Source organism: Ranitomeya imitator, chromosome 3 (genome assembly GCF_032444005.1).
Source record: "Ranitomeya imitator isolate aRanImi1 chromosome 3, aRanImi1.pri, whole genome shotgun sequence".
NCBI lineage: Eukaryota > Metazoa > Chordata > Amphibia > Anura > Dendrobatidae > Ranitomeya > Ranitomeya imitator.
Window position 1 is genome coordinate 23970186 of NC_091284.1, and position 23414 is coordinate 23993599.

General features: G+C 44.7%; 1 protein-coding gene across 1 annotated transcript in view; it reads right to left on the reverse strand.

Moving 5' to 3' along the window:
* The window catches only part of ARHGAP31 (Rho GTPase activating protein 31), a 230986-nt gene that overhangs the window by 52947 nt on the left and 154625 nt on the right, over positions 1-23414 (reverse strand). Inside the window, exon 4 of the mRNA XM_069760572.1 lies at positions 4364-4446. Within this exon, the coding sequence (XP_069616673.1) occupies positions 4364-4446 (83 nt within the window). The remainder of the gene's footprint in view (positions 1-4363; positions 4447-23414) is intronic.

Genomic DNA, 23414 nt, shown 5'->3' on the forward strand with positions numbered 1-23414 from the left:
ACTAAGGGGGAGCTCACAGCCAGGACTAGGGGAAGGTCACAGCCACCACTTTGGGAAGCTCACAACCACCAAGAGGGAGCTCATAGGCACCACTAGGAGGATCCTACAGCCACCACTAGGGAGAGCTTACAGCCACCACTAGGGGAAGTTCACAGCCACCACTAGGGGAAGTTCGCGGGCACCAATTGGGGAATTTTGCAACCACCAATAGAAGCTCATAGCACTACTAGGGATAGTTCATAGCAAACCGGGGATGATAGCAATTTTTGCGAGATCTCGGGCATTGATGCACGTCACAGACAAGAGTGACCCGTCAGTTACTGACAGGAGGCAGCAACGAGCAGAGAAAGAGCGAGAGCAGTCAGAGAGCTGTAGTGCAAGGCCAGGCCCCTTGCACATGTGGCTCATTTGTATGAAAATTCGCAGATGGATTTCTATAAGGCTGCCGTCACACTAGCAGTATTTGGTCAGTATTTTACATCAGTATTTGTAGCCAAAACCAGGAGTGGAACAAATAGAGGAAAAGTATAATAGAAACATATTCACCACTTCTGTATTTATCACCCACTCCTGGTTTTGGCTACAAATACTGAAGTAAAATACTGACCAAATATTGCTAGTGTGACGGCAGCCTAAAAAAGGAGGCACAGACTTACAAAACAAAGGTATGGACATCATCAAAGTTAAAAGGACTTTGCATAGAATAGTTAGTTTGGGGTCAAAAAACTGTGCTCAACTTGTGATTCAACTTTGATGATGTATTTGATGACAACTCAGCTGAGCGAAGGTCAGAAAAAGACAGATAAAAAAAAAGTTACAGATTCTCCCGTCAGACCATCATGAAGAGCTCACTGACAGATTTTCGGATCACTCATTCTGCAGCCAGCAATAGACAATGTAACACACAGAGGCTTCAGAAAGCAAGTAATGCAATGTTTCTAGTGAGAACCAGTTGCAGAAATGTTTTTTAGCTCCAAAAACAAGCATTTGAGTAAAAAAATAAAATTATGACATTTAAACAAACTACTTCTTGTAGGCAGAAAATCAGCGCTCCCACCCTTCTGAGGATTTAGGGGTGTTACATTTCTCTGATATAGAGCTGCAAATCTCCAGCACAGATGTAGCATGAGATTTTGCATTTCATACTACAGTCGTCCACTTGCCAAGTTTTACAGTGGCTGATCTGATTGACGTTCGTGGCGTGCAGAACGCCTCGCCAACATTTATAAGTTCCGATAACTGTGCTGCCGCGACCCCTCCGCATCTGTTTCTTGCACCGATATCCACTCCCAAAAGCTGCGATTTGATGCCAAATCTCTGTACAATCACAGAGCATCACATGGAGGTTCCGGCGCACACGTCTTCATAAATTTGGCACATTTTTAGGGGGCTGTTTTAAAGGTCAAAATTGAAATCTGCTGTCATCGATTGTGCCAATTTCACAATTAATAATAAATATCGCTCGGAATTATCCACCTCTCCTGGAAAACCAAACCCACATTTTTAAAAGTTGAGAAAAGTCACAATGTTTGAGGGGGTTTAATATATTTACATGCAAAAACGCTTCCTTCCTGCAGCTGCCACTAGGGGGAGCTAAGTAGTATATTGAATACAGACTTATTATGGCACTCAATGTAAGGACTGTATGCAGTCGCTCTAGAGCTCCCCCTACCTGTAAAAATGGGAAATATATTTACAAACTGGGCAAATAGCTTATATTCATCAGACCAGTGAATCGAGAGGTAACATTTGGTTTACAGTCCCTAAAAATTCAGTTCTAAATGTTTTTTTATATCAGTATTCCACCAGTAAATAATTTTGTTTCTGTTGTGCATTTAGCCAAAAAAAAAAAGTTAGGACTTGTTTTTTTTAGACTTCATTTTTATCTGACAACTCAGGATACTGTCTGACAACTCTGATCACAAGTCCCTGTCACTAGAGATGGCTTGTGATAAAAAAAACATTACAGAGTTTCCCAGACCGTAAATCTCCCACTTTATTTCATTTCCCTCTTCGTCATCATTTATAATATTACATTAATTAGAATTTTGTGAGACAAATTCCTGGAACTGGAGGGGTCAGATGAGAATGATACAGAAGAAATCTGACATTTACTGAGCATCTTAGTCATGTGGAAGTGGATGCATCGCGCTGTAATCCGCGGCCTGCGGTCTGTTGTGCAATAAACTGGAGAGCGCGTAAACAGTCACATCTGGGACAGATGCTGCCGCGCTCAAAAAGGGGAAATCAAAAGCATAAACATGCACAAAATAATGTCCCCTGGAGAAAAAGGATCCTCAGTGCTCATACATAGAAATTAATACCGCCATACAGTGTACAGATACATATAGCGTCCAAATAATATTACTATATACTGGGTTAATGCACGTGAGGAAAGAGACATAGCGAATCATTTCTAATTGGAGGTATTTGCTAATATTATTATTATTGCACCCACTACATATTGGGATAGGATCTATTGGGATAGGATCTTGAAGATGGGAATACTCCTTTAAATAGGATAGTGTTAAGAATAGTATTGGGGATAGGGTTAGTGATAGGGTTGTGGATAGGATCGGGTTTAGTTGGGGATAGGGTTGGGGATAGGGTTGGGGATACGGTTGGGGATAAGGTTGGGGATAAGGTTGGGGATAGGGTTGGGGATAGGGTTGAGGATAGGGTTGGGGATAGGATCGGGTTTAGTTGGGGATAGGGTTAGGGATAGGGTTGGGGATACGGTTGAGGACACGGTTGGGGATAGGGTTGGGGATAGGGTTGAGGATAGGGTTGGGGATAGGGTTGGGGATACGGTTGGGGATAAGGTTGGGGACACAGTTGGGGATAGGGTTAGGGATGGGATTAGGGTTAGGGATAGGGTTGGGGATAGGGTTAGGGATAAGGTTGGGGATACGGTTGAGGACACGGTTGGGGATAGGGTTGGGGAAAGGGTTGGGGATACGGTTGGGGACACGGTTGGGGATAGGGTTGGGGATGGGATTAGGGATAGAGTTAGGGATAGGGTTAGGGATAGGGTTGGGGATAGGGTTGGGGATAGGGCTAGGTATAGGAATAGGGTTGAGGATACGGCTGGGATAGGGTTGGAGATACGGTTGGGGATAGAATTAGGGAATAGGATTCGGGATAGGATTGAGGATAAGGTTGGGCATACGGTTGGAGACAGTGTTAGTGATAGGGTTGGGGATACAGTTGAAGATCGGGTTACAGATAGGATTGGGGATAGGATTAGGGATAGGATTGGGGATAGAGTTGGGGATAGAGTTGCGGATACGGTTGGGGATACGGCTGGGATAGGGATAGGGTTAGGGATAGAGTTGGGGATACTATTGGGATAGGGTTAGGGATAGGGTTGGGGTAGAGTTGAGGATATAGTTGGGGATACGGTTGGGTATACGGTTGGGATAGGGTTAGGGATAGGGTTGGGAATAGAGTTGGGGATACGGTTGGGATAGGGATAGGGTTGGGGATAGGGTTAGGGATAGGATTGGGGATAGGATTGGGGATACGGTTGGAGACAGGGTTAGTGATAGGGTTGGGGATACAGTTGAAGATAGGGTTACAGATAGGGTTGGGTATAGGGATAGAGTTAGGGATAGGGATATGTGATAGGGTTGGGGATAGGGCTAAAGATAGGGTGGGGATAGGGATGGTGTTAGGGATAGGGTTAGGGAATGGCCTGGGTTAATAAAATAGTTAAATAACAAAAATGTCATGTAAAACGGTTTATTTTTACATTTATACGTCAAATTTGAGAAAACCACAGAAAACAAAGCTAGCGGGTCAAAGGGCAAACTGTAACTATATCAGGGGTTTATTACTAAAACTGGAGGAAGGGACTATGAGAACGCTAACGGTTCACTGGTTACAGGATGCGGAATCCTAGCCCTCCGCCAGGTAGCCCACGGCAAGACCCCATTAAATGATCTGTGTATTATGAGCACATGATTGAATATATGACTATTGTTACATCGTCACTATTAGTAACATATTATATTGGCGCGCTCGAGCAGACGTCGTGCACTGATTGTATATACGACCGCAGACAGGCGTCCTGGGATACAGACACCGGATATTCGTGAGGCCGGTGACGTCTCCATTCACAACGATCTACTAACAAACACTAAATCCATCACTGCTCTGAGGCTGACACCAATAAGCTGGGATCAGAGGAGCGGGTCAGAACCGCGCGCGAAACCAACACGGACAGATCTATCAGTCACATATTATAGTCACTATAGATGGAGTAAAGATGATCAGAATCTGTGCAGAGGTGTCACCTAAAATCCAGAATACAGCAATAACTGGGAGTGATTAATGATGAGAACTCGCGCGTTACTTAACCTACCTGTAATGCGATGAAGGCAACTCCTGGATGACATTCTGTATTTGGGATAATTGATCTCCCTCCACCGAGCATGAGACAGCGTCCTGAGGAGAAGACAAGGAGAAGCTTCACTAATAGTATATCATAATAATATCATACTCTAATTGTTGTTATGAAGTCAAACAATAGTATAAGTATTACAGCGAAAACGTTGTACATAGGGGCAGTATTATAGTAGTTATATTCTTGTACATAGGAGCAGTATTATAGTAGTTATATTCTTGTACATAGGAGCAGTATTATAGTAGTTATATTCTTGTACATAGGAGCAGTATTATAGTAGTTATATTCTTGTACATAGGAGCAGTATTATAGTAGTTATATTCTTGTACATAGGGGACAGTATTATAGTAGTTATATTCTTGTACATAGGAGCAGTATTATAGTAGTTATATTCTTGTATATAGGAGCAGTATTATAGTAGTTATATTCTTGTACATAGGGGACAGTATTATAGTAGTTATATTCTTGTACATAGGAGCAGTATTATAGTAGTTATATTCTTGTATATAGGAGCAGTATTATAGTAGTTATATTCTTGTATATAGGAGCAGTATTATAGTAGTTATATTCTTGTACATAGGGGACAGTATTATAGTAGTTATATTCTTGTACATAGGAGCAGTATTATAGTAGTTATATTCTTGTACATAGGAGCAGTATTATAGTAGTTATATTCTTGTACATAGGGAGCAGTATTATAGTAGTTATATTCTTGTACATAGGGGACAGTATTATAGTAGTTATATTCTTGTACATAGGAGCAGTATTATAGTAGTTATATTCTTGTATATAGGAGCAGTATTATAGTAGTTATATTCTTGTACATAGGGGACAGTATTATAGTAGTTATATTCTTGTACATAGGAGCAGTATTATAGTAGTTATATTCTTGTACATAGGAGCAGTATTATAGTAGTTATATTCTTGTACATAGGGAGCAGTATTATAGTAGTTATATTCTTGTACATAGGAGCAGTATTATAGTAGTTATATTCTTGTATATAGGAGCAGTATTATAGTAGTTATATTCTTGTATATAGGAGCAGTATTATAGTAGTTATATTCTTGTACATAGGGGACAGTATTATAGTAGTTATATTCTTGTACATAGGGGACAGTATTATAGTAGTTATATTCTTGTACATAGGAGCAGTATTATAGTAGTTATATTCTTGTATATAGGAGCAGTATTATAGTAGTTATATTCTTGTACATAGGGGACAGTATTATAGTAGTTATATTCTTGTACATAGGAGCAGTATTATAGTAGTTATATTCTTGTACATAGGAGCAGTATTATAGTAGTTATATTCTTGTACATAGGGAGCAGTATTATAGTAGTTATATTCTTGTACATAGGAGCAGTATTATAGTAGTTATATTCTTGTATATACGGGCAGTATTATAGTAGTTATATTCTTGTACATAGGAGCAGTATTATAGTAGTTATATTCTTGTACATAGGAGCAGTATTATAGTAGTTATATTCTTGTATATAGGAGCAGTATTATAGTAGTTATATTCTTGTATATAGGAGCAGTATTATAGTAGTTATATTCTTGTACATAGGGGACAGTATTATAGTAGTTATATTCTTGTACATAGGGGACAGTATTATAGTAGTTATATTCTTGTACATAGGAGCAGTATTATAGTAGTTATATTCCTGTATATAGGAGCAGTATTATAGTAGTTATATTCTTGTACATAGGGGACAGTATTATAGTAGTTATATTCTTGTACATAGGAGCAGTATTATAGTAGTTATATTCTTGTACATAGGAGCAGTATTATAGTAGTTATATTCTTGTATATAGGAGCAGTATTATAGTAGTTATATTCTTGTATATAGGAGCAGTATTATAGTAGTTATATTCTTGTACATAGGGGACAGTATTATAGTAGTTATAATCTTGTACATAGGGGACAGTATTATAGTAGTTATATTCTTGTACATAGGAGCAGTATTATAGTAGTTATATTCTTGTATATAGGAGCAGTATTATAGTAGTTATATTCTTGTACATAGGGGACAGTATTATAGTAGTTATATTCTTGTACATAGGAGCAGTATTATAGTAGTTATATTCCTGTACATAGGAGCAGTATTATAGTAGTTATATTCTTGTACATAGGGAGCAGTATTATAGTAGTTATATTCTTGTACATAGGAGCAGTATTATAGTAGTTATATTCTTGTACATAGGAGCAGTATTATAGTAGTTATATTCTTGTACATAGGAGCAGTATTATAGTAGTTATATTCTTGTACATAGGAGCAGTATTATAGTAGTTATATTCTTGTACATAGGGGACAGTATTATAGTAGTTATATTCTTGTACATAGGAGCAGTATTATAGTAGTTATATTCTTGTATATAGGAGCAGTATTATAGTAGTTATATTCTTGTACATAGGGGACAGTATTATAGTAGTTATATTCTTGTACATAGGAGCAGTATTATAGTAGTTATATTCTTGTATATAGGAGCAGTATTATAGTAGTTATATTCTTGTATATAGGAGCAGTATTATAGTAGTTATATTCTTGTACATAGGGGACAGTATTATAGTAGTTATATTCTTGTACATAGGGGACAGTATTATAGTAGTTATATTCTTGTACATAGGAGCAGTATTATAGTAGTTATATTCTTGTATATAGGAGCAGTATTATAGTAGTTATATTCTTGTACATAGGGGACAGTATTATAGTAGTTATATTCTTGTACATAGGAGCAGTATTATAGTAGTTATATTCTTGTACATAGGAGCAGTATTATAGTAGTTATATTCTTGTACATAGGGAGCAGTATTATAGTAGTTATATTCTTGTACATAGGAGCAGTATTATAGTAGTTATATTCTTGTATATAGGAGCAGTATTATAGTAGTTATATTCTTGTATATAGGAGCAGTATTATAGTAGTTATATTCTTGTACATAGGGGACAGTATTATAGTAGTTATATTCTTGTACATAGGGGACAGTATTATAGTAGTTATATTCTTGTACATAGGAGCAGTATTATAGTAGTTATATTCTTGTATATAGGAGCAGTATTATAGTAGTTATATTCTTGTACATAGGGGACAGTATTATAGTAGTTATATTCTTGTACATAGGAGCAGTATTATAGTAGTTATATTCTTGTACATAGGAGCAGTATTATAGTAGTTATATTCTTGTACATAGGGAGCAGTATTATAGTAGTTATATTCTTGTACATAGGAGCAGTATTATAGTAGTTATATTCTTGTATATACGGGCAGTATTATAGTAGTTATATTCTTGTACATAGGAGCAGTATTATAGTAGTTATATTCTTGTACATAGGAGCAGTATTATAGTAGTTATATTCTTGTATATAGGAGCAGTATTATAGTAGTTATATTCTTGTATATAGGAGCAGTATTATAGTAGTTATATTCTTGTACATAGGGGACAGTATTATAGTAGTTATATTCTTGTACATAGGGGACAGTATTATAGTAGTTATATTCTTGTACATAGGAGCAGTATTATAGTAGTTATATTCCTGTATATAGGAGCAGTATTATAGTAGTTATATTCTTGTACATAGGGGACAGTATTATAGTAGTTATATTCTTGTACATAGGAGCAGTATTATAGTAGTTATATTCTTGTACATAGGAGCAGTATTATAGTAGTTATATTCTTGTATATAGGAGCAGTATTATAGTAGTTATATTCTTGTATATAGGAGCAGTATTATAGTAGTTATATTCTTGTACATAGGGGACAGTATTATAGTAGTTATAATCTTGTACATAGGGGACAGTATTATAGTAGTTATATTCTTGTACATAGGAGCAGTATTATAGTAGTTATATTCTTGTATATAGGAGCAGTATTATAGTAGTTATATTCTTGTACATAGGGGACAGTATTATAGTAGTTATATTCTTGTACATAGGAGCAGTATTATAGTAGTTATATTCCTGTACATAGGAGCAGTATTATAGTAGTTATATTCTTGTACATAGGGAGCAGTATTATAGTAGTTATATTCTTGTACATAGGAGCAGTATTATAGTAGTTATATTCTTGTATATACGGGCAGTATTATACTAGTAATATTCTTGTACATAGGGACAGTATTAAAGTAGTTATATTCTTGTACATAGGAGCAGTATTATAGTAGTTATATTCTTGTACATAGGGAGCAGTATTATAGTAGTTATATTCTTGTACATAGGAGCAGTATTATAGTAGTTATATTCTTGTACATAGGAGCAGTATTATAGTAGTTATATTCTTGTATATACGGGCAGTATTATAGTAGTCATATTCTTGTACATAGGGACAGTATTAAAGTAGTTATATTCTTGTACATAGGAGCAGTATTATAGTAGTTATATTCTTCTACATAGGGACAGTATTATAGTAGTTATATTCTTGTACATAGGAGCAGTATTATAGTAGTTATATTCTTGTACATAGTAGCAGTATTATAGTAGTTATGTTGTTGTACATGGGGCAGTATTATAGTAGTTATGTTCTTGTACATAGGGGCAGTATTATAGTAGTTATATTGCTGTACATAGGGGCAGTATTATAGTAGTTATATTCTTGTACATAGTAGCAGTATTATAGTAGTTATGTTCTTGTACATAAGGGCAGTATTATAGTAGTTATATTATTGTAGATAGGGGCAGTATTATAGTAGTTATATTCTTGTACATAGGTGCAGTATTATAGTTATGTTCTTGTACATAGGGGCAGTATTATACTAAATATTTCATGTAGCATACACACATTCTGCCCTAGTAATGATAAGTGCAGCTCTGATGACACTGTGGTTCTGACTGGAATTTCTCTTTTCTATGTTACTTTATATTATAACCACACAGGTATTTTGAGTGTTGCAGTTTAGTGGCCCTTAAATATTTATCTTGCACTTGCAGTCATTTCTAGCCTTGTCCTTCATTCCGAGAGACTGGAATTTGAGAGATTGTGTATGAAGTGATGTCACAGTCCAGCAGCTGCTGGAGGTCTGCAGCATTAGTGTCTCGGCACTGGTAGCATAGAAGCATTTTTCCAGCCTGTCCTTCAGATAAGCAGAGTACACTTGATGGGACATGACACCAATTCCAGGGCTCCCGGCATGAACTGGCCAAAGACTCTCTATGGATCTGCAGAAACTCTCTGTAATCCCTGCAAGCTAAATCCAAACCATTATACATATTACAGGGCAGAATCAGGTGATCAGCGACATTGAGGTCTCATAACAAGAAACGTCCTCCTGTATACTATATAGATAACATGTTATTAGGACGAGTAATGACAATCACCAGTGAAGATATATGTATACACCGAACAAACAGCCTGCATATTTATGAATTCAGCTCTGGAGTATAATACAGGATGTAACTCAGGATCAGTAATGTAATGTATGTACACAGTGACTCCACCAGCAGAATAGTGAGTGCAGCTCTGGGGTATAATACAGGATGTAACTCAGGATCAGTAATGTAATGTATGTACACAGTGACTCCACCAGCAGAATAGTGAGTGCAGCTCTGGAGTATAATACAGGAGATAACTCAGGATCAGTAATGTAATGTATGTACACAGTGACTGCACCAGCAGAATAGTGAGTGCAGCTCTGGGGTATAATACAGGATGTAACTCAGGATCAGTAATGTAATGTATGTATACAGTGACTGCACCAGCAGAATAGTGAGTGCAGCTCTGGAGTATAATACAGGAGATAACTCAGGATCAGTAATGTAATGTATGTACACAGTGACTGCACCAGCAGAATAGTGAGTGCAGCTCTGGGGTATAATACAGGATGTAACTCAGGATCAGTAATGTAATGTATTTACACAGTGACTGCACCAGCAGAATAGTGAGTGCAGCTGTGGGGTATAATACAGGATGTAACTCAGGATCAGTAATGTAATGTATTTACACAGTGACTGCACCAGCAGAATAGTGAGTGCAGCTCTGGAGTATAATACAGGATGTAACTCAGGATCAGTAATGTAATGTATTTACACAGTGACTGCACCAGCAGAATAGTGAGTGCAGCTCTGGAGTATAATACAGGATGTAACTCAGGATCAGTAATGTAATGTATGTACACAGTGACTGCACCAGCAGAATAGTGAGTGCAGCTGTGGGGTATAATACAGGATGTAACTCAGGATCAGTAATGTAATGTATTTACACAGTGACTGCACCAGCAGAATAGTGAGTGCAGCTCTGGAGTATAATACAGGATGTAACTCACGATCAGTAATGTAATGTATGTACACAGTGACTGCACCAGCAGAATAGTGAGTGCAGCTCTGGAGTATAATACAGGATGTAACTCAGGATCAGTAATGTAATGTATTTACACAGTGACTGCACCAGCAGAATAGTGAGTGCAGCTCTGGAGTATAATACAGGATGTAACTCACGATCAGTAATGTAATGTATGTACACAGTGACTGCACCAGCAGAATAGTGAGTGCAGCTGTGGGGTATAATACAGGATGTAACTCAGGATCAGTAATGTAATGTATTTACACAGTGACTGCACCAGCAGAATAGTGAGTGCAGCTCTGGAGTATAATACAGGATGTAACTCAGGATCAGTAATGTAATGTATGTACACAGTGACTGCACCAGCAGAATAGTGAGTGCAGCTCTGGAGTATAATACAGGATGTAACTCAGGATCAGTAATGTAATGTATGTACACAGTGACTGCACCAGCAGAATAGTGAGTGCAGCTCTGGAGTATAATACAGGATGTAACTCAGGATCAGTAATGTAATGTATGTACACAGTGACTGCACCAGCAGAATAGTGAGTGCAGCTCTGGGGTATAATACAGGATGTAACTCAGGATCAGTAATGTAATGTATGTACACAGTGACTGCACCAGCAGAATAGTGAGTGCAGCTCTGGAGTATAATACAGGAGGTAACTCAGGATCAGTAATGTAATGTATGTACACAGTGACTGCACCAGCAGAATAGTGAGTGCAGCTCTGGAGTATAATACAGGAGGTAACTCAGGATCAGCAATGTAATGTATGTACACAGTGACTGCACCAGCAGAATAGTGAGTGCAGCTCTGGAGTATAATACAGGATGTAACTCAGGATCAGTAATGTAATGTATGTACACAGTGACTGCACCAGCAGAATAGTGAGTGCAGCTCTGGAGTATAATACAGGATGTAACTCAGGATCAGTAATGTAATGTATGTACACAGTGACTGCACCAGCAGAATAGTGAGTGCAGCTCTGGGGTATAATACAGGATGTAACTCAGGATCAGTAATGTAATGTATGTACACAGTGACTGCACCAGCAGAATAGTGAGTGCAGCTCTGGAGTATAATACAGGATGTAACTCAGGATCAGTAATGTAATGTATGTACACAGTGACTGCACCAGCAGAATAGTGAGTGCAGCTCTGGGGTATAATACAGGATGTAACTCAGGGATAGTAATGTAATGTATGTACACAGTGACTGCACCAGCAGAATAGTGAGTGCAGCTCTGGGGTATAATACAGGATGTAACTCGGGATCAGTAATGTAATGTATGTACACATTGACTGCACCAGCAGAATAGTGAGTGCAGCTCTGGAGTATAATACAGGATGTAACTCAGGATCAGTAATGTAATGTATGTACACAGTGACTGCACCAGCAGAATAGTGAGTGCAGCTCTGGGGTATAATACAGGATGTAACTCGGGATCAGTAATGTAATGTATGAACACAGTGACTGCACCAGCAGAATAGTGAGTGCAGCTCTGGGGTATAATACAGGAGGTAACTCAGGATCAGTAATGTAATGTATGTACACAGTGACTGCACCAGCAGAATAGTGAGCGCAGCTCTGGAGTATAATACAGGAGGTAACTCAGGGATAGTAATGTAATGTATGTACACAGTGACTGCACCAGCAGAATAGTGAGTGCAGCTCTGGAGTATAATACAGGATGTAACTCAGGGATAGTAATGTAATGTATGTACACAGTGACTGCACCAGCAGAATAGTGAGTGCAGCTCTGCGGTATAATACAGGATGTAACTCAGGATCAGTAATGTAATGTATGTACACAGTGATTGCACCAGCAGAATAGTGAGTGCAGCTCTGGAGTGTCATACAGGAAGAGGCGGAGCCTGTTTGCCGTGTGCTCTGTGTGCTGCCTAGAGAGAGCTCCTGGGAAGGGAGGTAAAGTTTTCCATCCAGGACTTTTTGTCTGCCCCCTTCCCAGGAAAGAAGGCTCATTTTGGGACTGGCCTCCGGGGCTGGGCCCCCGGCTCCCACCTCCCGGTCCAAGTCGGCGGGGGGTGGGAGGACTCCAACTCCGGCTAGGGCCACAAGATCTGGCCAAGGATCCAACATGAAGACCCGTAGGACCCCTGAGGCCGCGGCGGCTCCTTCCCCCGGAGGTAGGCCGAGTACGAGCAGGGGTGCTGCAGCGGTGCCTCTTGGTTGGGGCACCAAGGCGGCTAGAGAATCCGCCCTGGTCTATGGTTCCCGCGTCCATGCGCACCTCTGCGAGTATGAGGACGCCTCAAGGAAGCTAAAATCCCTCTGGGGGGAGTTGAGGGTAGCTAAGGAGAGGTCTGACAGGGCCTCCGGCAATAAGAAGGCCGAGCTATCCGCCGCGGTCAAGAAGATCAAGAAATCCATACAAGACCTGGAAAGCCGGAGATGTGAGATCCTGGATGGTAGCGGGGCCTTCCGTGAAAAGCTGGAGAACGATGACCGGTTCAGAGCCATGGCCGGTGGGGCTCTGGAGGGGTCACGGAGCTCCGGCCAGGTGGTGGAGGAGGTGGTGGAGGAGGATGATGAGGAAGAGGAATGCGAGGAGGAGGTCATGCCCTACCCACCGCCTGGTGGCCTGGTAAGAGATCTCCAGGCGTCGCATAGCGGGATAGCCCCCGAGCAGGTGGCTCTCCCATCAGATTCTGGCCCTTCAGGGGACAGCGGGAGCGAAGGGGAGGATGAGGATGGTGGGAGTAGTAGCAGTGAGGGGGGCTGCCTCGTCATGCAGCAGATCCGGCAGATCGAGTCCCCGGTCCGTTTTAACCAGCTGAGGTTCGGGGATGAGATCTGCGAGGACGAGGCAACCAGGAGGGGGATGAAGAGAAAGGCTAAGAAGAGGAATAAGCAGAAAACATCTACTGTGCAGAAATTTGTGTATGTCCCCCTCTCTGGGGCCCCCCGGTCCCGCTGTGCGGCACCCGCTACCCACCCCGGCTCGGCCTCTGTTGTGGGTCCGCAGCGAGGGAGCGGGGAGATTACAGGCCATGACACGCAGGGCGCTGCCTCTGTTTGTGGTAACGGAGGGGGTAGTGATGTGTCTGATATGGAGCATGATGTGGAGGGCGGCCCAGTGGTGGGCAGGAGAGTGACAGCCGGGACCGCATCTCCGGCGGTGAGCGCTGGGGTGTCCGGGTCCCCCACTTACGGATCCGTTAAAGCTGGATCGCTTCTGGGGACCCAGGCACCTAGTAAAGTAAAGGGTGAGGGGCCTGCGGCTCCGGCTGAACAGGCTCATAAAAAGAAAATGGTGGAAGCTCCCCTGGCGGGGTCTGCGGTGAAGTCGGGGTCTCCTGCATTGGGGGCACCGCCGCTGGTGGATGCTGAGGGGGAGTGGCCTAGCCTGGGGCCATCCGCTGGAGTTGCTGTGGCCAGGCTGTTTGTGGCCCAGGGTGTGGTGGTGGGGGGTGCTGTGCCTCGGGGGACTGGTACCGCTGGGGGGATTCCTGGGGGTGGATCCAGCTCTGGGTCGGCTCTGGGGGTCCCGCTGCGGCCGGTCTCAGGGGGCGTGGCCTCCTCGGCACCCGCTGCCCATGTAGGAGCAGCTTTGGATAGCTGTGCTGTGCGGCTGGAGGCTGGGGTCGTGGCTTCCCAAGCGAAAGAAAAAAAAATGGTCTTAGCTGCGGTCAGCAATGGTGCAGGAACTGCAGCTGCAGCAGATAGCAGCAAGGGCGCCTGCCTGGCGGGGTCCCCTGTGTCGGGGGGCTTACCTGCGGTGGGGGCTCTGGCCACAAGGCAGGATGGAGCTGGAGGCGGGTCTGCTCCTGACTTCCTACCTGCCAGTGAGGGAGGAAGCTCTGTGCCTGCTGTGGTGGAAGGTAAGACAGTGCTGCTTAAAACCAATGGCAGCAGGACTCTTAAAGGGACAGTAGCACTGTGTGTTCCAAACCCCCCAGCAGGGAAGATGCCACCAGTAGGTGGCGGTAGCAGTGGGAAAACAAAACCTGGAAATACCCAAAAGGTGAGGCAAAATAATACTGACCCCAGTGTGCATGTGAGTGAGAGTGGGGTGACTGATGGAGTGGATGAGGAGGGTGTGGGTATGGAAGTGTCTGTGGTTGAGGATGCGAGTGGTAGTGCGTCTGAGGTGGCAAGTGTGAATATCGTGGCAAGTGTGAGTACGGTGTCTGATGGTAGTGGGAGAAGGGGGGAGGGGGTCGGTCCATCTGCCCCCCCGGCCACAGGTCCTCTGAGTTATTCGGGGGTGGTGGCTGGAGCCTCGGGGCCTAATCAAGGGGTTTCCTCGCCTCTGGACCTCAGGGATAGCGTCTTGCGGCGCCGTTTCCTGGAGGCCCTCAAAAAGGGAGAACAGACGATCGAAGTAGAGGGAAGAGTGGTGGACTTGGCCTTTTGGCTGGATAGACACGGCCTGGCTGCCTTCCAAGATAAAAGGGAAGGGGAAACGGTTTGGTCCCTCCCGACAGCCGGGCAGGGGGTGGCCAGGTGGAATGTGGTCCGTCTTCGGTGGAGGGGCAGTGAAGCGTGCCCGCCAAGAGCGAGGGTTGTGGAGCTCCTTCTGAAGATGGACTTCAGGGCAACGGACATCTTTGCCCTGATTCATCTGTTTGGCACCTCCTTCTTCGATGTCAGTTTTGTTCGGCCGGAGGGCTTGGAGCTTTTCTGGTCGAATTTTGAACTGGCAAAGGGGGAGCCCGGCTGGCGAGACTTTGCCGTGCAGGCGGTGTCTCGTCAAAATAGTGTAAAGAGGGTGACCGTTCTGACAGGTAACGAGTCACTCTCTGGGGTCGACATAATGACGTGGCTTTCCCGTTATGGGGAAGTCACCGAGGTCCCTAAGAAAAATAGGGACGAGTTTGGCATTTGGTCAGGGGGCTGGACCTTCATGGTAAAGTTGAAGGTTTCAGGAGGTACGGTCACCCACATCCCCTCCTCAGCATTTCTGGGGAGGGACAGAATCCAGATCTTCTACCAGGGGCAACCGAAGGTCTGCCACAGGTGCGGTGATCCCCGCCACTTCAGCGCAGGCTGCAAGGTGCAGAAATGTGCCTTGTGTGGCGGGGTAGGCCATCTTGCCGCAGCCTGTGGTGACATTAGGTGTCACCTGTGTGGTGACCTAGGTCACCCGTATAGCCGCTGCCCCCGTTCCTTTTCCAGCACCATCTCTGGCCCGGCAGGGGGGAGCCCCGGGGGGGTCCCTGGTGGTGCAGCTTCTGCTGGGGCTGAGGGTGGAGGCTTGAGGGGAGCTGAGGGGTCAGTGAGGAAAGGCGAGGCTGGTACATCTGCCCACCAGTGGCAACAGGTGAGGCGCCGTAAGGGTAGGGGGCAGGATAAGCCTCAGGCAACTGGGGTGATGACTGCCCCCAGCCTGGACGCGGCAGCCGAAGCCTCTGAGGCCCTGGGGGAGAAGGCGGTGAGCGAGGAGATCCGGAGGATGGAGAGGGAGGAGTTGGCTGCTTCTGATAACTCTTCCCAGTATGAAAGTCTGGATGAAGAGGTGGTGGAGCAGCCTAAAAAAACGGGTGACAATCGTACCGGTAAGAGTCGGAAGAAGAAGAAGAACAAGGCTAAAAAATCTAAGCCCCCCCCCCCTGGCCACTGGGGTGCCTACGGAAGGGCTCACCGACTCCCCTCTGATCCCCCTCTCCAATCGGTTCCAAGCCCTCGATGACTCTGCTGTGTCGGAGGTCGGGGGTGAGGGGCCGGACGCAACATCTGGGGTGCCTTCGGGGAATGGTGAGGTCTGTCCTCCGGGGGATTCACACTCCTCTGGGGGGGGGACTACCTCGGGGTCCAGGGGCGAGGAATCTATTTCTGGGAAGTCCTGTACTGTAAAGGAGGATATGGACACCTCGGTGTCTTTAAAGAGGAGGGGTGAATCGGGCTCCTCCTCAGAGGGGAAGAGGAAATCAGGGGGTACGGTTAAAAAACAGGCCATCTAACTCAATCACCCATGATGGCGGAACCTACCCCGTTGACTCTGGCGTCAATTAATGTCGCCAGCATAAAGTCAGATACGGCTAGATTTACGGCCTTTGATTTTTTCACCCGGGTTGAGGCTGATATTTTATTTTTGCAGGAGACCAGACTAACGGACCTGGGGTCCATCTACAAAGCAAAGAGGGAATGGAGGAGTGGGCCCTCATACTGGTCTCTTGCGGCCGAGCCGTATAGCGGGGTAGCGGTCCTTTTTAAGACCGCGGAGGTGGAATGCAGACGGGTGATTGAGGTAGAAATGGGGAGATGTTTGGTCCTTGACGTCTTCATGAGGGGACAGGAGCTTCGGCTCATCAATATCTATGGCCCGCAATCTAAGTGGGACCGTAAATGTCTCTTCCTGAGGATCAAGCCCTATCTTTTTACAAGCCGGCAGGTGGTCTTCGGTGGGGATTTTAATACTGTAACCAGACTCCGTGATAGGGGAGGCCCCGGAGACCGGCTGGCTTATGATAGCGTAGCCTTGAATAGCATAGTAAGCGAAGCTCGCCTGGTGGATGTCCACATCCGGCACACCCCAGGTCACGGGGGTTTCACCTTTTTTAGGGGAAGCAGTAGGTCTAGGATAGACAGGTTTTTTTTAAAGGAGGAAGCCGTCTCTTCTGCAGTGTCCGCTGTTGAGGTGGAGTTCTCCGATCACTGTTTCATTTTCTTTACTTTGAATGTTACAGAGACCCCCCGCATGGGGAGAGGCCTATGGAAGCTGAATTCGTCCCTTCTGGAAGAGGCGGAAGTAAGACAGTCCTTTGAGGAATTTCTTCAGAGCCAGGTACCTCTCTTGGGTCTTTGTAGCAGTAAGTCTGAGTGGTGGGAGATCTTCAAAAGAAGGGTCGCGGGGTTCTTCCGTCAGCTCTCGAGCCTCAGGGGCCTGAACAGGTACCGCCTGTATCGGGAGCTGGGGAGGAAACTCGAGCAGCTCGTCTCGACTGGAGGGGACCGAGAGGAAATCTCCAGGGTGAAGACCTTGCTCAAGGGGTGCCAGTATGATAGGCACACATCCTTGGTTTTTGAGAGGGATTTCGGGAGGTACCGCTCACCCGACCCTTACAGAAACTGCAGGTTGTCAGTGAATTGTAAGATGGTGAGAGGACTGATTGACAGTACGGGGTCCCTGAACAGATCCAAATCGGGGATTCTGGAGGTGGTCAGATCCTTCTACTTGCACCTCTTGGGGAGGAGGGATCCTGATCGAGATGAGATGTCGGCTTTCCTGACTGAAACCATCCCTGAGCCAGGGGATGACCCCTCTCTTCATGTTTTGACAGAAGCAATCAGGGAAGAGGAAGTGAGACGGGCGATTGATGGGCTCCGGCCCAAAAAGTCGCCCGGTCCGGATGGCTTAACATCCGAGTTCTACAAGACTTTTAGGGACTCTTTGGTCCCCCTCTTGACTGAGATGTTTAATGAGTGTCTCTCCTCGGACATTCTGCCCAGTTCAATGAGGAAGTCAGCCCTGATTATCCTGTCAAAGGGTAAAGACTCGTCCCGTATTGAGAATTGGCGTCCCATAGCGCTTCTCAATACGGACCGAAAGGTTCTGGCAAAGGTGCTTTTTAATCGGTTGGTGCAGTTTGCGCCCCGGCTCCTTTCGGGGGCCCAGCACTGCTCTGTTCCAGGCCGCAGTACATTTAGTGCTGTGCTCGGTGTCCGGGAGGCAGTGGAGCAGGGCAGGGCGGGTCACTGGAAGGGGTACTTGCTGTCCTTAGATCAGGCGAAGGCCTTTGACCGGGTTAACCATGAGTACCTCTGGTCCGTCCTTCTGAGATATGGTCTGCCTGGGAGGTTTGTTGATTGGTTGAGAGTTTTATACAATGGGGCAGAGACTTTTCCGCTAGTGAACGGTTGGGTCGGACACCCTTTTGAGGTGAGGTCTGGTGTCCGCCAGGGCTGTCCTCTGAGCCCACTGTTATACGTGTTTGCGATCGACCCCCTTTTAAGGAGGGTGGAGCGTGGACCGTTGGTGGGAGTCAGGATGGACCAGGCGGATCCTGAGGCCGCCTTGAGGGTAGTGGCGTACGCTGACGATGTTTCCCTTTTTGTATCCTCGAGAGAGGAGGCAGATTGGGTGATGTCTGAGGTTGAACGCTACTCGGTGGCATCCGGATCCATGATCAACCGGGACAAGTGTGAGAGTCTCTGGCTGGGAGGGGGAGATCCAAGTTTTGATCTCCCGGACACCCTTCCAGGGCCTCAGGCCAGAGCAAAAATATTAGGCATCAGTTTGGGCCCGGGGGACTATCCCCAGCAAAACTGGGAGGGCAGACTTAAGATTGCCGCTCAGAAGGTGAATCAGTGGAAGGGTTGGTCTTTGACCCTAAGGGAAAGGGTTAGTCTTGCCAAGGGCTATTTGCTTCCTTTGCTAATATATCTGGGCAGCGTCTGCATCTTGCCAGAGCCTCTTTGGACACGGGTTTACAGCCTGTTTTTCCAATTATTATGGGGAAATAGGCTGAACCTAATCAAGAGGGAGGTCACGTACCGCACGAGGAGACTAGGAGGGTTGGGTATGGTCAACCCAGTGGTGTTTCTAGTAAACACCTTTCTTAAGGCAAACATCGCCAACCTCTGGTTAGAGAGGGCTCCTCTGTGGGTATTCTCCTGTAGGGGGTGGTTTCGGCCTTTCTTCCAGGAATGGGAGACAGGAGGGCAGGTGAAGGACCTTCGTACACCTCATGGGCATCTTCCGGCTTATGCTACCCCAGTTCTGAAGGTGATCCGTCGGTGGGGTCTGGGAGTGTGGGAGATCAGGACCATGTTGAGAAGGTTTCTTGACAATAGGGTCCTGTTGACCCACTTTCAGAAGCCCCTGGCGCTCAGGGATTGCCCAAGCTGGGATCTGGAGGTGGGGCTCGGGTTATTGAACTCTAAGCGGATCCCCTTGAAGTTTTGGGACTTGGCTTGGCGCTGCTTCCATGGGAAGCTGTATGTGAGGGACAACCTGAAGTGCAGACGCTCTGATGACCGGGATTGTCCCCGCGAGGAGTGTGGCGGCATGCTTGAAAGCATGGAGCATTTCCTGCTTCGGTGTCCCTTTAATACAGAGGTCTATAGCAGGGTGGGTGCTTCCATTGGCTGGCCCAGGCTGGCAGGCCTTTCCTATGCAGAGTGGGCCTATGGGGCATTCAGGTCCCTTGGTGGCCGAGATCGGGGCACTGTTTTCTTAGTTAGTTTAGTAACTAGGTTCCACACGTGGAATGCACGGTGTCTAGTGTCTACTCAGCGGAAAGTCCTCCCCAGGGAAGAGGTGATTAGGAACATCCTGGGTGACCTGGCAAAAGTGCGCTTGCTGGAGTTTGAGAGGCTGGGTGCAGGGAGGGCCTCTCTTCTATGGAGGGGTTTCTCCTTTAATGTGCCCTAGGGAGAATTAGGTTCTGTGTGCCTGTGATAGGGTTGAGTTTTATCCTTTTATCTTTATTTTGTAGGGTCAGATAGATGTGTAGGGACAGGGAGGGACAGATAGGGACAGTCTTTAGGGACAGGTAGTTAGTATTAGGTTGGTAGTGAGGGTCAGTGAGGGACAGATAGGGGCAGGTAGGGTGAGATTGGTAGGGCTATAGGGACAGGATTTTCTCTTTTGTGTTGTTAGGGAGGGTCAGGGTGATGTGCGGTAGATTAGGGTGAGAGCCTCTCTGGTCTCCAGTTCCTGGTGGTGGGCTGTAACCCTCACTTACAGATTTTTGTTTTGTAATTGGTAACCTGGGTATAGGGCTTGCAAGCATTGAACTTGGGCCTGTTCTTTGGTCATGGTTAAGGTGTGTACTGGTTATTATTATTATGTTATTATTGATATGTTATTATAAGGTTGTATATATATGTTACATGTGTATTATGATGCGTGTAGGGGGATTTAGTTTAGGTGGGGTGGGGGGTTTCTTGGGGGGTGGGGGAATGGGTTTTGGAGAATGGACGTCCGGCGGGATGCCAAGAAGAGGAAAAAAAGGCCATAAACTTTTATGGACCTTGCTGTATAGGAAAGGCCACAAACTTTGGTGGGACCTGGTGTGATAGGCCACAAACTCTCGTGGGACCTGGTGTGATAGGCCACAAACTTTCGTGGGACCTTTGGGGGAATGGTGGTGGTATAGTTTAGGAGGAAAAAAAAAAAAATATATATATATGAAATGCTAGGTGAAATCCCAAGAAACAATGAAAACCCTATATTAAGGGTCACCAATCTAACCCAAGAAGAGGTGCGAAACCGGCTAAATAAGATTAAAATAGATAAATCTCCGGGTCCGGATGGCATACACCCACGAGTACTAAGAGAACTAAGTAATGTAATAGATGAACCATTATTTCTTATTTTTAGTGACTCTATAGCGACAGGGTCTGTTCCGCAGGACTGGCGCATAGCAAATGTGGTGCCAATATTCAAAAAGGGCTCTAAAAGTGAACCTGGAAATTATAGGCCAGTAAGTCTAACCTCTATTGTTGGTAAAATATTTGAAGGGTTTCTGAGGGATGTTATTCTGGATTATCTCAATGAGAATAACTGTTTAACTCCATATCAGCATGGGTTTATGAGAAATCGCTCCTGTCAAACCAATCTAATCAGTTTTTATGAAGAGGTAAGCTATAGACTGGACCACGGTGAGTCATTGGACGTGGTATATCTCGATTTTTCCAAAGCGTTTGATACCGTGCCGCACATGAGGTTGGTACACAAAATGAGAATGCTTGGTCTGGGGGAAAATGTGTGTAAATGGGTTAGTAACTGGCTTAGTGATAGAAAGCAGAGGGTGGTTATAAATGGTATAGTCTCTAACTGGGTCGCTGTGACCAGTGGGGTACCGCAGGGGTCGGTATTGGGACCTGTTCTCTTCAACATATTCATTAATGATCTGGTAGAAGGTTTACACAGTAAAATATCGATATTTGCAGATGATACAAAACTATGTAAAGCAGTTAATACAAGAGAAGATAGTATTCTGCTACAGATGGATCTGGATAAGTTGGAAACTTGGGCTGAAAGGTGGCAGATGAGGTTTAACAATGATAAATGTAAGGTTATACACATGGGAAGAGGGAATCAATATCACCATTACACACTGAACGGGAAACCACTGGGTAAATCTGACAGGGAGAAGGACTTGGGGATCCTAGTTAATGATAAACTTACCTGGAGCAGCCAGTGCCAGGCAGCAGCTGCCAAGGCAAACAGGATCATGGGGTGCATTAAAAGAGGTCTGGATACACATGATGAGAGCATTATACTGCCTCTGTACAAATCCCTAGTTAGACCGCACATGGAGTACTGTGTCCAGTTTTGGGCACCGGTGCTCAGGAAGGATATAATGGAACTAGAGAGAGTACAAAGGAGGGCAACAAAATTAATAAAGGGGATGGGAGAACTACAATACCCAGATAGATTAGCGAAATTAGGATTATTTAGTCTAGAAAAAAGACGACTGAGGGGCGATCTAATAACCATGTATAAGTATATAAGGGGACAATACAAATATCTCGCTGAGGATCTGTTTATACCAAGGAAGGTGACGGGCACAAGGGGGCATTCTTTGCGTCTGGAAGAGAGAAGGTTTTTCCACCAACATAGAAGAGGATTCTTTACTGTTAGGGCAGTGAGAATCTGGAATTGCTTGCCTGAGGAGGTGGTGATGGCGAACTCAGTCGAGGGGTTCAAGAGAGGCCTGGATGTCTTCCTGGAGCAGAACAATATTGTATCATACAATTATTAGGTTCTGTAGAAGGACGTAGATCTGGGTATTTATTATGATGGAATATAGGCTGAACTGGATGGACAAATGTCTTTTTTCGGCCTTACTAACTATGTTACTATGTTACTATATATAAAATTTAAAAATATATGATTAAGTTCGGCCAGGTGGCCTATTTACTTTGTTTAGGGCAGTTGGCCGACTTGTTTATTTTTCTAGGGATGAATGCGTGGGTATGTGTGTATGAGGGGGAAAAAGGATATAGGTTAAGGTCTCTTCCCTTGCTGGGGGTATTAATGAAATGGAGGAACATTTTGTTTGTATAAATCTGCTGGACATTGGACTTTTTGGGGATTGTAAATAATTTGTTTTGAGTTTGTCTGTAAGCTTTGCCTGTAAGTTTTGTTTGGTACTTTTATAATAAAAAGAGATACAGGATGTAACTCAGGATCAGTAATGTAATGTATGTACACAGTGACTGCACCAGCAGAATAGTGAGTGCAGCTCTGGAGTATAATACAGGATGTAACTCAGGATCAGTAATGTAATGTATGTACACAGTGACTGCACCAGCAGAATAGTGAGTGCAGCTCTGCAGTATAATACAGAATGTAACTCAGGATCAGTAATGTAATGTATGTACACAGTGACTGCACCAGCAGAATAGTGAGTGCAGCTCTGGAGTATAATACAGGAGGTAACTCAGGATCAGTAATGTAATGTATGTACACAGTGACTGCACCAGCAGAATAGTGAGTGCAGCTCTGGAGTATAATACAGGAGGTAACTCAGGATCAGTAATGTAATGTATGTACACAGTGACTGCACCAGCAGAATAGTGAGCGCAGCTCTGGGGTATAATACAGGATGAAACTCAGGATCAGTAATGTAATGTATGTTCACAGTGACTGCACCAGCAGAATAGTGAGTGCAGCTCTGGAGTATAATACAGGATGTAACTCAGGATCAGTAATGTAATGTATGTACACAGTGACTGCACCAGCAGAATAGTGAGTGCAGCTCTGGAGTATAATACAGGATGTAACTCAGGATCAGTAATGTAATGTATGTACACAG